At 31.2% G+C, this 15,461-nt stretch overlaps 10 protein-coding genes and 1 pseudogene across 11 annotated transcripts, besides 2 other annotated features; 8 read left to right on the forward strand and 3 right to left on the reverse strand.

The window, feature by feature from the left end:
* Window positions 1–284: 284 nt before the first annotated feature.
* TVAGG3_0812650 (protein ubiquitination) lies at window positions 285–884 on the forward strand (the record flags this gene model as incomplete). The annotated part of the gene is made up of 1 exon (XM_001583526.1): window positions 285–884. One exon carries the CDS (start codon window positions 285–287, stop codon window positions 882–884), a length of 600 nt encoding a protein of 199 aa, XP_001583576.1.
* A 24-nt stretch (window positions 885–908) lies between these two features.
* On the forward strand, window positions 909–1,136 carry TVAGG3_0812660 (uncharacterized protein; the record flags this gene model as incomplete). Its single annotated transcript, XM_001583527.1, has 1 exon — window positions 909–1,136. One exon carries the CDS (start codon window positions 909–911, stop codon window positions 1,134–1,136), a length of 228 nt encoding a protein of 75 aa, XP_001583577.1.
* A 758-nt stretch (window positions 1,137–1,894) lies between these two features.
* Window positions 1,895–3,183: a mobile genetic element.
* Window positions 1,975–3,087, reverse strand: TVAGG3_0812680 (annotated as a pseudogene). The gene has a single exon. A coding segment is annotated over exon 1 (1,113 nt).
* A 2,251-nt stretch (window positions 3,184–5,434) lies between the features above and the next one.
* Window positions 5,435–6,847, forward strand: TVAGG3_0812690 (protein serine/threonine kinase protein; the record flags this gene model as incomplete). The annotated part of the gene is made up of 1 exon (XM_001583528.1): window positions 5,449–6,606. The coding sequence occupies one exon, from the start codon at window positions 5,449–5,451 to the stop codon at window positions 6,604–6,606; it is 1,158 nt and encodes a 385-aa protein (XP_001583578.1).
* Window positions 6,848–7,081: 234 nt separating this feature from the next.
* Window positions 7,082–8,501, forward strand: TVAGG3_0812700 (quinoprotein alcohol dehydrogenase-like family; the record flags this gene model as incomplete). The annotated part of the gene is made up of 1 exon (XM_001583529.2): window positions 7,089–8,375. One exon carries the CDS (start codon window positions 7,089–7,091, stop codon window positions 8,373–8,375), a length of 1,287 nt encoding a protein of 428 aa, XP_001583579.1.
* A 253-nt stretch (window positions 8,502–8,754) lies between these two features.
* On the forward strand, window positions 8,755–9,693 carry TVAGG3_0812710 (fatty-acyl-CoA binding; the record flags this gene model as incomplete). Its single annotated transcript, XM_001583530.1, has 1 exon — window positions 8,755–9,693. The coding sequence occupies one exon, from the start codon at window positions 8,755–8,757 to the stop codon at window positions 9,691–9,693; it is 939 nt and encodes a 312-aa protein (XP_001583580.1).
* A 14-nt stretch (window positions 9,694–9,707) lies between these two features.
* Window positions 9,708–10,451, forward strand: TVAGG3_0812720 (histone-lysine N-methyltransferase family; the record flags this gene model as incomplete). Its single annotated transcript, XM_001583531.1, has 1 exon — window positions 9,708–10,451. One exon carries the CDS (start codon window positions 9,708–9,710, stop codon window positions 10,449–10,451), a length of 744 nt encoding a protein of 247 aa, XP_001583581.1.
* Window positions 10,452–10,883: 432 nt separating this feature from the next.
* Window positions 10,884–11,484, forward strand: TVAGG3_0812730 (protein transport; the record flags this gene model as incomplete). The annotated part of the gene is made up of 1 exon (XM_001583532.2): window positions 10,892–11,395. One exon carries the CDS (start codon window positions 10,892–10,894, stop codon window positions 11,393–11,395), a length of 504 nt encoding a protein of 167 aa, XP_001583582.1.
* A 373-nt stretch (window positions 11,485–11,857) lies between these two features.
* TVAGG3_0812740 (Chain Q 40s Ribosomal Protein S16) lies at window positions 11,858–12,361 on the forward strand (the record flags this gene model as incomplete). The annotated part of the gene is made up of 1 exon (XM_001583533.2): window positions 11,864–12,286. The coding sequence occupies one exon, from the start codon at window positions 11,864–11,866 to the stop codon at window positions 12,284–12,286; it is 423 nt and encodes a 140-aa protein (XP_001583583.1).
* Window positions 12,362–12,566: 205 nt separating this feature from the next.
* TVAGG3_0812750 (small Rab GTPase Rab6b) lies at window positions 12,567–13,315 on the reverse strand (the record flags this gene model as incomplete). The annotated part of the gene is made up of 1 exon (XM_001583534.2): window positions 12,642–13,298. The coding sequence occupies one exon, from the start codon at window positions 13,296–13,298 to the stop codon at window positions 12,642–12,644; it is 657 nt and encodes a 218-aa protein (XP_001583584.1).
* Window positions 13,316–13,556: 241 nt separating this feature from the next.
* TVAGG3_0812760 (uncharacterized protein) lies at window positions 13,557–15,129 on the reverse strand (the record flags this gene model as incomplete). The annotated part of the gene is made up of 1 exon (XM_001583535.2): window positions 13,901–14,965. One exon carries the CDS (start codon window positions 14,963–14,965, stop codon window positions 13,901–13,903), a length of 1,065 nt encoding a protein of 354 aa, XP_001583585.1.
* A 20-nt stretch (window positions 15,130–15,149) lies between these two features.
* Window positions 15,150–15,461: part of a mobile genetic element that runs on past the window's edge.

Genomic DNA, 15,461 nt, shown 5'->3' on the forward strand with positions numbered 1-15,461 from the left:
TGTTCAATGATATTTTGGAATATTCTTTTTGACACAATTTCTCCAACCTTTGGATGACCTTATAATTGGAATAATATAATGTATGGCATTACTAAACACCAATTTTCGGATTGAAATTAATTTATCCAATTCTTTGTAGATCAATACGCATATTGAATCTTTCAAAATAAAATGGATAAGCTTAGCTATACATGTAGAAAACAATTATTATGTATTTGGATTTAGTTCGTAGCAGATCCAGTAAATTTTGTAAACAAAAGTGCCACAATAGAAATTCACAAAGAATGTCACACTCTGACCAACCAAAAAATGAAAATGGATGTGACTTCAGCCACCTTAAGCCAAGTGAAGTATTCGAATACCCTAGTCAGGCTTCAAAAATTATTTGGGGTGTCAATTCCAATAATATTTCAGAAGTATCTTCACAAATTATAGAATTCATTACAACTTCCAAAATTACTATCCAAATGGCAATCCACTTGATTGCTACCTTTTCATTAATTCGTGAAAAAGATATTAAATTATTTGCAGAACTTTATTTCAATATATCGAACAAATTTTCATGCAACTACAAACCGACAAATCGTAATGTAGCCACGTTGTTGTATTATAACGGCATCAAATTCGAAGGATTTGAACCTAGAAAGAAAAAAGGAGAAATTCTCAATATATTTTCAAAAGAATCCCCGTTGTATTATATTGCATGGGATAAAGTTGATGAACTTAAAAGTAAATTCCCAAAACTTGCTCTTAATCGAGAAATAGATTATATTTTCACACCACTTAATTGTGCTATTAAATACGGATCAGAATTATGTTTCAACTACTTGAAAAATATGGGAGCCAAATACAATATTAGCTCCCCAAGATTAGCTGTTCAATGAGGAAATAAAAACATATTTATGCAAATGATCGAAGATGGTCAATCATTTAATGACTTGATTGATACAGCATTTGAGTACCATAATTATGAAATTGCCGAATACCTTAAATCAAATTGTGGACAAACTTTTGATTCAATAGCAGAAAGCATGCTTTTTGGAAATTATGATGTTGCATCTTGCTTAATTTCTAATGGAGCGGACATCAACCAAACTTGCATTTCCTTTCTCCTCATATTTATCATTGATTTATAGAATTCTCTTTCTTTTCATATTTATCATTGTTTTATAATATTATTTTTCTTTTCATATTTATCATTGTATAATGGAATTCTCTTTCTTTTTATATTTATCGTTGACTTACTGTATTTTCTTTCTATTCATATTAATCACTGCTTTATTACATTTTCCTTCTTTTCATATTTATCATTGTTTTTATAACATTCTCTTTCTTTTAGTATTGATCATTATTTTTATGACATTCTCTTTCTTTTAGTATTTATCATTGTTTTTATGATATTCTCTTTCTTTTAATACTTATCATTGGTTTATGGAATTCTCTTTCTCTTCATTTTTATCATTATTTTGTTACATTCTCTTTCTTTTTATATTTATCATTGCTTTATATCCTTCTCTTTCTTTTCATATTTATCATTGTTTTGTGACTTTTTTTTTCTTTTCATGTTTATCATTGTATAAGTGCATTCCCTTTCTTTTCATGCTTATCATTATTTTATTACATTCTCATTCTTTAAATATTTATCATTGTTTTATGAAATTCTCTCAATATTAATGAATCCCCTCTTAGTATTGCAATCAAAGCGAATTCAATGGAAATTGTCAAATTTTTAGTTGAACATGGTGCTGATATTAACAAGAAACTCATTCTCTTTCTTTTTATATTTACCATTGTTTTATGAAATTCTTTTTCATTTCGTTTTCATCTTTGTTTTATTACATTCTCATTCTTTTAATATTGATCACTGTTTTACGACATCCTCTTTCTTTTAATATAGGGTGTCCAAAGGTGTGTTTAGCACAAACCTGAATACTGCGAATAGAAATAAACAAGTTACATATATATAAAGTTTATTTAAATATAATCACCATTGGATTCAATCACGCGTTCGCAGCGATCGATCCAGGCTTGAAAGACACGCTTTAAATCATCATGAGAAAATTGCTCAAATTGCTCTCTTACAAAATTTTCAAGATCATCTGGACTCGCGAATTCGCGTCCTTCAGCTCTCTTTTTAGCGTGCCGAATAAATAAAAGTCAGAGGGTGCAATATCAGGTGAATAAAAACAACTTTGACATTGTTTTCCACCAAGTAATTCATTACCTTATGACTTTTGTGAACTCTTGAATTATCAAAATGAATTGCAAACTTTTGTTTTTGTTGTTTGGATTTCTCAAACTCATCAGAAATAATTTGAGTAAGAACATTGTCAATTAGATACTGAGCATTCATCGTATTAGGTTTTTGAAAAATATCAATTGCGATGATGCCATTCACGCCCCAAAAAACCGACAACATCATCATTGGTGTGTCAATTTTTTTCTTCGGAATGTTTGCGGATTTTCATCCTTCGGAATCCACATGATTTTGGCTTCTGTTGCATATTGAAACCAAGACTCGTCCCCTGTTACTAAAAAGCGAAACTTCTTGGATTGATACGCACCCAATATAGAGAGGAGCTCTTTCGAAGATTGGACTCTAGATTTTTTTTGAACTGAATTAAGGTTGTGCGGAACCCAACGTGTATACGCTAGTTTGTAGTTCAAATAATTGTGCAGATAATAACTGACTGTTGTACGTGGTATCTTTGTCATCTCCTCTATCCTTCTGAGTGATGCTCTTGGGTCTTCATCTAGCGCTTGAAGAATTGCTTTGATTTTTCTTTGATCCGGCGATTTTTTGTCAATTTTTATGATGGGCGCCTTTTTGTTCATGAAGTGATACATCCTAACATGATACGTTACAGTGGAATAGCTAGGAGCATCCATACCGAAGCATTTTACCAATGTCTCGTAGATTTTTTTACAGTCTTTGCATTTTTTTGCAAGAGCGAGGATGTTTTCTTTATGATTCATTAAAAAAATGAAAAAAATCCCGCCAAAATTTCCCGCGAAACCGCCTCTTGTCTCAAAATTCATTTTATATCCCGGCATGGCGCCAAAATACAACATACTCATCATATACATATATTCATATTTTTTATTATATATTTATAATCAGCATATATCTCCTTTAATAGTCTCATATAGAGCGCTGTGCTAAACGCACCTTTGGACACCCTATATTTATCATTGTTTTATAATATTATTTTTCTTTTCATATTTATCATTATTTTGTTACATTCTCTTTCTTTTTATATTTATCATTGATTTATATCCTTCTCTTTCTTTTCATATTTATCATTGATTTATGGAATTCTCTTTCTTTTCATATTTATCATTGATTTATGGAATTCTCTTTCTTTTCATATTTATCATCGTTTTATGAAATTCTTTTTCATTCCATATTTATCGTTGTTTTACCGCATTTTCTTTCTTTTTATATTTAACACTGTTTTATTACATTCCATTTCTTTTCATATTTAATACTGTTTTATGTCGTTTTCTTTCTTTTCATATTTATCATTGTTTTATTGGTTTCTCTTTCATTTCATATTTATCAATATTTTATGATATTCTCTCAATATTCATAAATGCCCTCTTGGTTTTGCAATCCAAGCCAATTCAATCGATATTGTCAAATACCTAGTTGAGCATGGTGCTGATGTTAACGTGAAACTTATTCTCTTTCTTTTCATATTTATCATTATTTTATTACATACTCTTTCTTTTCATGTTTATCATTGAATTATAACATTTTTACTCGTTTTATGTTTATAATTGTTATATGACATTTTCATTCTTTTCGTATTTATCACTGTTTTATAGAATTCTCTATCTTTTCATATTTATCATTGATTTATGGAATTCTCTTTCTTTTTATATTTATCATTATTTTGTTTCATTCTCTTTGTTTTTATATTTATCATTGCTTAATAGCATTCTTTTTTATGATATTTATCACTGTTTTATACCATTTTCTTTCATTTCATATTCATCATTGTTTTATGGAATTATCTTTCGTTTCAAACTCATCATTGCTTTATGACATTCTCTTTCTTTTTATATTCATCATTGCTTTACAAAATTTACATTCTTTTAATGTTTATCATTGTTTTATTGGATTCTCTTTCATTTCATATTTATCATTATTTTATGATATTCTCTCAATATTCATGAATGTCCTCTTTTTATTGCCATCTCTGTGAAATCAATGGAAATTGTCACATTCTTAGTTGAACATGGTGCTAATGTTAATGTGAAACATATTCTCTCCCTTTTCATATTTATATTTGTTTTATTACATTCTCTTTCTTTCCATTTTTATCATTGTTTGATCGGATTCTCTTTCTTTTCATATTCATCATTGTTTTATGGAATTCTCTTTCATTTCATACACATCATTGTTTTACCGCATTCTCTTTCTTTTTATATTCACCTTTATCATATGACATTCTATTTGTTTTCACATTTATCATTGATTTATCAAACTTTCTTTCTTTTAATGCTTATCATTGTTTTATAGAATTTTCTTTCTTATAATATATATCATTGTTTTTTAACATTCTATTTATTTTGATATTCATCATTGTTTTATAAAATTTTCTTTCTTTTCATATTTATCATTGCTCTATCGTTTTCTCCTTCTTTTCATATTTATTGTTTTTTTACATAATTCTCTTTCCTTTTACACTCATCGTTGTTTTATTACATTCTCTTGATATTCATGAATGCCCTCTTAGTTATGCAAAGGAATTTAAATGTGCCAAAATTGCTAAATTCTTAGTTGAACATGGCGCTACAAATATCAAATAATTCTTTTTCTATCGCGAGATTTTACACCGCATTATTTAAGAATAAACATTTCATAATAATTTAATATTATACCAACATATTAGCACACTTAAGGAGATACTCTCAAGTGAACTGAGCCTCTCAACTTTCGCTAACATAGAGGGTACTTAAGTGCTTATATAGCATATTAATCAAAACTTTCTCTTAACCTTTAAAATACCTCATATATCAATAAGTTATTTTTCAAGCATGTTTATGAAAAGAGGTTGTTTTCGAAATTTTTTGCTTTCGAGAAGAAAAAAAAGCTAAGCTTTCCACAAAATGTGAGCTGATTGACGATACAAATGGCTTGGTTGGAGAATTAATTTCGTGATATAAATCTTTGAAACTTTAATTGAATGTAAATAGAATCAATTTTTAAATCAGAAGGACTAGCATCTGACTTCGAAAGAAACTATTGATTTTGAGTTTCAGAATATCCATTGATCTAATTTGTTTGCAAAATTAATACACAAATAAATCAAATCTGATTGAAAATTCTTTATAAGCTAGGAAAAATCTTAGGTACAAATAGACGTGTAGCAGTTTGAAATGAGTGACTATAAATGAGCCATTGTTGAAGTGATAGAATTACATGTGTCAAATTTGTCACTGATGTTTCAGCAAACGAAAACAATTGGTGAATATACTCTCACAACTCCTACAAATAAAGATTACTATATAGAGTATGAAGCCAAAAAAGTCAATGGGCAATCATATACTGCAATGGAAGTCATCATTTCTCGTTTATGTAATTTTGATTATCCTCAATTTCTTAAAATTCGAAATATGATTGAAATTTTGGGATCTCTATCTCATCCATGCATACACAGTTTAGCAAATTATAAATTAGACGGTGAAATCGCATATTTATTTTTCGAAAAAAGCCAAGGAAATGCATTTACATTAATTCAAGAAAAAGGACAATTACCAGAACCTGAAGCTGGTTTAAAATTCTTAAGTGTTATTGATGCCGTTAAATATTTACACGAAAATAATATAATTCATAATGATATTAGGCCAGAAAACGTAATTTATATTGACAGAGGATTTAAACTATCGAATTTCATGCATGCTCAGTATGTAGATTTTGATACAGTTACTAAATCATATGGAACTTTAAATTATCAAGCTCCAGAATTCTATATTGATAGACAAACTCAATATCCTAAAGCTGCAGATATATGGGCCATGGGTTTGACTCTTCTATTCATTCTTACAGGCAAAGATCCTTTTATTATTCCAGATGATCTCTCATTAAAAGAAAAGAAGGATTTTTTAACCCAGCAAATTGTAGAAAGCAAAATTAAGATACCAGAATATCTCCATCCCGCAGCAAAAAATTTGATTTCTAGAATGCTCGAATCAAACCCAACAAAACGAATTACAGTTAACGAATTGGATAAGGATCCTTGGATCACAAGTTTAAGACTAGAAGAACGACGTAGATTGAAAGCTGTTTCAGAATCTCATAATTCTGACCTTTCAAGACCGAAATCAGACACTTTTGGATATGTAACATCCAAACAATTAGCACCGTTCAAGGCAAAGATGTTAGAATTCTTTATTTCTCTTGGATTTAAGATAAAAGAAATTTCCAATACAGATTACAATATTGTTCATCCATTCCATCGAACTGTATTGACTCTTAAGCTAATTGTTGACGGGAATCAAATTAATGTTCAATTGAACAAATTATTTTGTGAAAGTGAGAATATGTGGGATAAAGTTACTGATTTATTTCCAGAAAGAGTGATTAATGCGCAAGACTAAATATTGTTTGTATTTTTCATTATATTTTCATACTTTTTTTATTCAATTGAACATGATCATTATTTGTTGTTATAATTACAGTATAGATTATGTCTCAGATATCAGTGTTTTAGTATTATGATCTTCTGTTTTGATACTATTAAATATATTATTAACTTTTGAGATTCTTTGCAGAAATGATGTTTTTTTGAAGCATAAATTGATTGTCAGAAAAATTGAAATAAAAAAAATCTGTCTCGCTCAAATGAAAACTTTTTGTTATTAATTGTAGTTCATATTTTTGATAATTAAAATGTCAGAAAAATTTTGATCAAAAATAAATTATCAAACAAACGATTATTTTTGATTCAAATATTGTTCGGCATTAGAATCAAAAATAATAATTAGTATGATAATTACACTTTTATTGTATTTTAAACAGGCTTCACGCCTGCATAAATACGCAATCAAAGTGTAAATTTTTTGTCATAATTTTTTTATAAATGATTGATTTAGGACATATACCAGCATGGTGTTTATATCCAATTTTGGAAAAAATGGAACCAGAAAAGATAGCTGAAATAGCACCAGTAAACAAAGATCTTTCAGAAGCATGTTTATCTCAAACATTGTGGGAAGATAAGTATAATAAAAAGTTCAATCAATTAACATATCATATATCTAAGTCACCTATGAATGTTGACTGGCTTGAAAGCTATGCAAAGCGTAATTCAGTTTCATTTAACATTGAAAATCACAAACCGAAAGCAAAATCATTTAAAGGAACCGAAATTAATCAAATACACAGTTATTCTAACTCATTTGCGTTTTCAGGAAAGGATAATCTTTCAATTTATGCTTATGATTATTTGGAAAATGGCTGTGAATACGAATCTATCAAAAGCATTCCTTTTAAGTCTAATGATTTTCTTTATGTTGATCAAAACACTATTGTTTCCGTTGCAGATGAAGTTCTTTCAATGATAAATGTCAAGACTGGTCAAATTGCTGAAATAACCAAAGGAATTGGTAAAAATCCACTTATGCATGCAATTTCTCCTAAAATGTTTGTTGTTGTTACAGAAAGTCGCGGTTATGTTTTTGATACAACAGATATCACATCTCCACGATCAGATTTTAAGCATATTGGAAAGCCCATAGCATTAGGATCCAATAATTACCACTTATATATCGCTACATCAAAAGATTTAATGTGTATTGACGTATATAACCCTCATGCACCCATTATTTGGAGTTTTTCGGAGCGTGATGATGTTAATGTTACTCATTGCTCATTTAATTATAAGGCAGGAATTGCAATTTATGGAAATCAAGCCATTAAACTTATATCTGGCAGAAATCTTTTTACTTTTGATGAACAGAACATATCAACAAGTGCTATACTCAATAATGGAATTGCTGTATTAGGAACAATGACAGAAGGCGTTATTTACTATGATATCAACAAGAAATTGAAGTTAGGAACGCAGTTATTCGGGGATGATGAAAAGATAAGGTTTATATATCATAATGACTTAAACGACAAAGTTGTTATTGCTGGAGACTTCAATGTACACATTGTCGCTCCTCATTATGAGAAAGAAGAATTTGTTATATCAGAAGTCAGATCCCCACTTAAATGTGGATCTGTTCGTATGAGAATGATCGAGAATTTTGGAATTCTCAAGCAAATTATTTTTGATGGTGAAAGAATTATCGCAAACATGGGAGATTTTGTTAGAGTATATGATTTCTATACAGGAAAGCTTGCTGAAATTACACCCAATTAAATAAATGCTAATATCTTTATTTTTTTTTTTAAATGTATATATAGGATAGAATACAGGCATGACTTTTATAAGGCTGTTTTCTACGCATTACTTGAATATGTCGTTGTTGCTTCTCGCAAAAGGTGCCATTACTAAACTTAAATTTTTTATTGAAAAATCGATTTTTATTCAGAAATGCTCACTTGAATTCACTTTTTCATAATATCGTAAAATCCGACTTTTTTTTGAAAATCTTCAAACATTTCATGTGAAAGAGGACAACCTGCTGTTTTTACATATGACTTGAATATGTCGTAGTTTCCCTTCAAAAATGCTCGTCTGAATTTCTTTCGACGATATTTTTTTTTTAATTTTATTGTAAACTAATCAAATCATTTTCATGAATAATCTCCATTATAATGATTTTATTGATTGTTTCAAAGATTATGACGATATTACCACTAGGTTGTATAGGCTACACATAACAAGTGCAGATGAAATTAATGCTTTTTGTGAAGAAATTAAAAACAAATTATTGAATAACTCGGAAGAACATTTAAGGGACCATTTAAAGGAAATAATTTCAAACGCAGAAAAGCAGAACAATCGGTACTGGCTATATTATTTGATCTTAAAGCAAAAGCTATTCAATGAATCTTTTCGTAATGATTTTTCATCCCACTACAATGAACCTTTGCAATCAATTATTGATGATGACGTGAATTTGTTTATTCCATTCACAGAACGAGAAAATTTTAATTATCTCAAACTTGCCAACTTTGATTTCATTCCGTGTGTGATAGAAAAATTAAATATTTTCGAATTATGTTGTTATTACGGCTCTGTCAATTGTTTCAAGTTTTTAAGAACAAAATTCTCTGCAGAAATCACAAAAAAGTGTCTTCTTCTTTCATTTTTAGGAGGAAATCCAGAGATTATGAGTACGTGTTTGAAATATCAAAAGCCAGATGATGAATGCATGGAGTATGCAATCATGTCTCACAACGTCGATTTTGTTACATTTTTAATGAACGAATATAAAATTCCAATCGACGTCGAAGATTGCATAAAATACAATAATATACAAGCATTTTTTATTCATTTTGATGGAACAAATAATATCAATGAATTCGTTGAAAAAATATGCTATTTCCCATCTCTTTGGGAAAAAGTTCTTTCTATATTGCCAAATTTCATTGATAACAAATCACAAGCACTTGTAAGGGCTGCTAAAAAATTGCAGCCCAAAAATATTATCACATCGATAATGATGGAAATGAGAAAGATGAATACGGAAAAATTCTTCTGCATTATACTGCAGAATGTTTTCATCGAGTAAGCTTCTTTTGCCCAATGGGCTACGATAATATTCTTAAAAATGCCGTAGACAACGAAGGAAAAACTGCTTTACATTATGCAGCTATAAATGATAATATCGAAGTTTTAGATAAACTGATCTATTCTCCCGGCCGCAATATTAATGCTGCTGACAACGAAGGAAAAACTGCCCTACACTATGCAGCTATAAATGACAATTCTGAAGTTGTAAATGCTCTGATCTATTCTGAAGGCTGTGATGTTAATGCTGCTGACAAGGATGGAAAAACTGCCCTACACTATGCAGCTATAAATGAAAATTATCACGCTGCAAATGCTCTGATCCATTCTGATGACTGTGATATTGATGCTGTTGACAACGAAGGAAAAACGGCTTCACACTACGCAGCTATAAATGAAGATGATTCCATCATAGATTTGCTGACTGATTTAGGTTATCGCTGCGATTGGGATTTATCTGATGATGAGGGAAAACTTCCTCTTCACTATGCAGTAATAAGTGGTAATATTGCAATTGCGAAAAAGATCAAAAAATCCACTTGTTCTTTTCCACACCATGATAACAATTTTAAGAGTCCTCTTCATTATGCAGCCAACGATTATAGAATGTTCTTTACACTATGTACTCGTAGATATTATGATGGACATACATCGGTATACGATCGTAATCCATATACATTAGAAGATGCCTTGGAATGCTATGATGAGGCTGCGCAGAGCATAAAATATGATATTGCTGCGTGGGAGGGTGGTATGTAGAATCCTGAGGATGACTAAATATCTTTTCTTATTATCTTATTTAAATATAATATGTTTATAATTAGTCAGAAGCTAAATATCATTTATTTAATATATATATATATGCAATTTCTGAGCATACTGTATATGAATAGCACTTCAAACTTTGTGTTGAGATAATATTTATCAGAATTGAAGTTGAGAGAGTCAATATTAGTTTCATCGTTTGTTTCTGATGTTTCCAGCTCGTAATATTGCAGGAGACGACGATTTGTTGGCATACAAAGAGTTGTAAAATATTAAGATCGAGATGTCTAGTGGCGCTGCCAGGACCACTCATTTAGCGAATGTAAGAGTGAGTAAACCAAAACTATTGTTTTATTGGGCAAGGAAATTGAAAAATTTTAAGACTTTTTTATTTGAGAGCATTTGTAAACTTTTGCACGGCCACAAAACTTAGGATGTCTGCTGAAGAAGCTCATGCCCAAGCTCCAGTTGAAGAGAAGAAGGAAGAAACAAAGACAGAGGAAATTCCACCAAAGCAGCCACGCAAGATCAACCGTGCTGAGAAGAAGATGCGCGATGCCCTCCTCAAGCACAACCTTAAGGAACTCGAGAACGTCACAACAGTCACAATGCGCGCTGGCAACCAGATGGTCTTCTCCTTCTCCCAGCCAGACGTTTTCTACATCGACAACGTCTACATCGTCTTCGGCGAGAACAACAGATCCGATGCTGCTTCCGCTGCTTCCCAGTCCATCTCTGATGCTGCTGGCAAGGCTGCTGAACAGGCTCCAGTCGTCGTTGAGAACGAAGACGAAGAGGCTCCAGATGCCACAGGCCTCGATGAGAATGATATCAAGATGGTCATGCAGCAGGCTAACGTTTCCCGCGCCAAGGCTATCAAGGCTCTCAGAGATAACAACAACGATATGGTTACAGCCGTCATGAACCTTACAGTTTAAATAAACTATACTTAGGTGGTTTATTTGAATAACCATTCCTGATATTTTTATTTATAAATAGCTTCACTAGATTAAATAAATCAATAATATAAATAATATCCCTTGATGAAATGGTATATATGTTTCTATTATTACTGGCTTATAATAAGACTGTTCAATGGCAATATCCTGAATTCCCAATTATCAAGAAAACATTCCAATAAAATTTTAGCCAATAGTAATATTGTAATTTATACAAAAAGAATCAAAATACATATTAAAGTTCAAGAGATACGTTCGATCAAGAAAGTATAAGGATGTATATTATGGATATTTACATCAAATTGGTGATGAAAATAAATTATTAATCTAACTTGTAAACTGGTAACTACACTTGGGGCTGTTTCTATTTTCCATGAAATTTTTCCAAAATACAATTCTTCTAAATTTGTGAGAATTTTTCGGTTGGGATGGTCGATCCTTTTTGATATGAAGAGTGTCCAAGTCTTTGGTCGCAAGAAGACAGCTACAGCTGTTGCCTACTGCTGCGAGGGCAGTGGCCTTATCAAGCTCAATGGCACACCAATCAACATGGTTTCCTCCGAAACACTCCGTGCCAAGATTCTCGAACCACTCCAGTTAATTGGCGAAGAGTCATGGGGCAACCTCGACATCCGCGTTCGTGTCCACGGTGGTGGCCATGTTGCACAGGTCTATGCTATCCGCCAGGCCGTTGCCAAAGCCATTGTTGCTTACTATCAGAAGTATGTTGATGAAGCCACAAAGACAGAAATCAAGAACACCCTTCTTGGCTACGATCGTACTCTTCTTGTTGCCGATCCACGTCGTATGGAACCAAAGAAGTTTGGTGGTCAAGGCGCTCGTGTCCGCAGACAGATGTCATACCGTTAAAAACTTATCAATACAAGTATTATGCAAATTACATTATATTTTTTTAAATCAAAGACTTAAAATATTAATTCATAATTTTTCATTTTTTGAAAGAATACGTGAAAATCCTATAAAATTTTCTTTACAGGAACTAGTACTGCAATTCTGGTATATTTTTCTTCACAAAAAATCACATTTTATTTCAAAATTTTTATTAAACCTATTTAGGATTGCTCATAATGGTTCTAGTTAATCCTCTTATATGTACTTAGCATTAATCAATGAAATAAATTGTTATAATCTGACTGATATTTTTAATATTTTAGATTTAAATCAAAAAGTATAATAGGAGTTAAAGGAAATGTTGGTAATACTTTTAGCAAGAACAGCCACCTCCAGCTTGTGGGTTTGCTGGCTTTGTAAGGTCAACACTAGGAGCTGGAGCTGCAGCTGGAGTAGGCTCTGGAGCAGGCAGAGCTTGTCGTGGTGTTGTATCGAGAGCAAGTTGATTTGTGTTCTGTGGTGTAGATTCGCTTTCAGATGGTGTAGATGCGATGAGATTAAAGAGTTCTGTGATATTTGTTGGTGCAATTGCACTTGTTTCGATATAGTCTGCTGATTTAATAATTGCGTATTTCTCGGCATCATCTTTAGTAACTTCACGTTCTGCGTCTAAATCGCATTTGTTGCCAACAATGATAAGTCTAGGATTGGCAATATCTAAAACCATCTTGAACCATTTTTCAAGATCTTCGAATGAAGAACGAGATGTGATATCAAAAACAAAAATTGCAACTGTAGAATCACGAATGTAAGAAGGAATTAATGAATGGAATTTCTCTTGTCCTGCGGTATCCCAGATCTGCATTCTAATAGATTTGCCTTCGTAATTTACTGTTTTTGCGAAAAAGTCGATACCAACTGTTGGTTGGTGATCAGCTGATACAGAATCGTACATATATTGGTTAATGATAGATGTTTTGCCTACAGCTGAATTTCCTACAAATACAACTTTATGCTGAATCATTGCCATGATTTATGAGAACAAACTATTTCAATTTTTTAAAAAATTATGAAACTGAATTCATAATAAAAAAATTATCCATTTGGTTATTTGTGTTTAGTAGAGTATTTTGAAAATTTTTAGAAATTCCATGAGGAATTCATTGTGCGAAATTGATCATTTCAGGGTTCATCTGAATATTCTCGTAGTGCTCTATTGAATGCAAAATTGTTCCAATGAATATGACTGTTTTTTGAATTAAATTTTTTAATTTTCCTTATTTTTTGTGTTTTAATGTGTTGAAACATGATCAATTTGGAAAGTTATCAGATGAACATCATTGATTTTCAATACTCTAATACGATATAAATCTGAAATATAATTTCAGAAAATTTAATATCGCAGGATCTAACTATGTCAATAAATAATGAAGTATATTCTTTCCGGACTGGATTTATCTTTATTAATTATATGTACAAAAAATTTCGTATCAAATTCAAAGCCAATTTAAGAAATGTTTAATTAAGAAAAGATGAGAAGTAACTATATTCATTGTTTATTCAATTGAAATCCAATTTTCGTTTACCAATAATAAAATTTGGAAAAATTCAATATAAAAAGAAACATACATTTTAAACCAATGATCCTTTCAATTCATCTTCCTTTGATATGGACTCAAAATCAATATTAGCTCTTTGATTAGCAGGATTTTTGTAATTATTTTCCATACTCATTCTCTTATTTGTTTTGTGATAAATTCTCACAGCTCCATATCCCCAAATGATATCAAGCAATGCGTTGTAACCAAGGAAGAACAATAATTCATATAATATTTTCATTGGAATTGTTCTCAAAACTCTGAAAGCGCATGAACTTTGATCAGATAAAACAAAACGAGTTACACCGCCATTTTGGAAAGAATCATATGCAGCCTTTGTTGCTCCTTCAGAAAGCTTTGCAATTGCAGCTTGTCTGGCTCTTGTGATTTCAGGTAACATGTTTTGGTCGTAATGATACCTTGGAGTGCATTTGTAAATGATTTTAGAGCCCTTCGCATTTTTGACATCTTCATTTAGTGATTCTTGCCATGTAGCATAATTAATAGGTTCTTCTTGTCTATCTTGGATGACAATATGCTTTCCGTTGACGAAACCTACTGCACATGCTTTTGGTGTCGGTGGAACAACAATGTTTTCGGTGATAATTTGCTGCATATCTTCACTTGAAACTAATTGATATTTCATCTCACGGATTGTTCGTCCAGTGTCCCAATATGTTTCGAGCGTTTGTCTGGTGCATCCAACTTCTGGTTCTTCCTTCATTGGATCGTATGCATGAACTCCAGTACAGCATGTGCAGCATGCGCAGCATGATTCGGCGTATTGAATTTCCAACGCTTCTCGAGAGGCCATTCTGAATCGATAATCTTCTTCTTCAAGCTCATTAAATTCTTTGCAAGTTGGACCTGCACAACAAGCAAAGCATCTGGTAAAACCGAATAATACAAAATTTATAAATACAAACGTGAAAAGCATAAATGGATCGAACTCTTTGCATATAAATAAGCATGTGAATGCTCCAATAACAGCATTTTTAATAATATTATGAACCCATGTAGTTGGAACGACATTCGAGCGAGTGAATAGATTTACAATGAAGAATAAAATTGTCGGGCTTAGAAAAATGCCAACCATCATTATATATATGCAGTTGCATCTCTATCGCAAAAATCTGGGAAATCACTGGTTGCTAACCTTTTTGATTCATTCTTCCATGAGTTGGCAACGCGTCCGTGCATCTCTTCTAAACTAAAAGCAAGTTTAATAAAGAGCAAGATCATCAAATGACATATCCGATTTCATATCTGAACTCTCAATTTTTGGGGCGGCGACAAATTTGCCCAGCCAGTAAAGTATTCAATTTTTTTTGCATTTTTTTTAAAGCTTCTTAACTTAAATCATGGAATGTCTCAAAGACAAAAGTAGCATACAGCATGTAAAGCTAAAGAAAGATAATCATAATTAATACCTTAATTTTTAATATTACGCATTTTTAGGTGCAAAATTTAAAAACATTCTAATACAATAGAGCAGTTTCCAAAAGTAGCATACAGCATGTAAAGCTAAAGAAAGATAATCATAATTAATACCTTAATTTTTAATATTACGCATTTTTAGGTGCAAAATTTAAAAA

Source organism: Trichomonas vaginalis, chromosome VI, assembly GCF_026262505.1.
Source record: "Trichomonas vaginalis G3 chromosome VI, whole genome shotgun sequence".
Taxonomy (NCBI): domain Eukaryota; phylum Parabasalia; order Trichomonadida; family Trichomonadidae; genus Trichomonas; species Trichomonas vaginalis.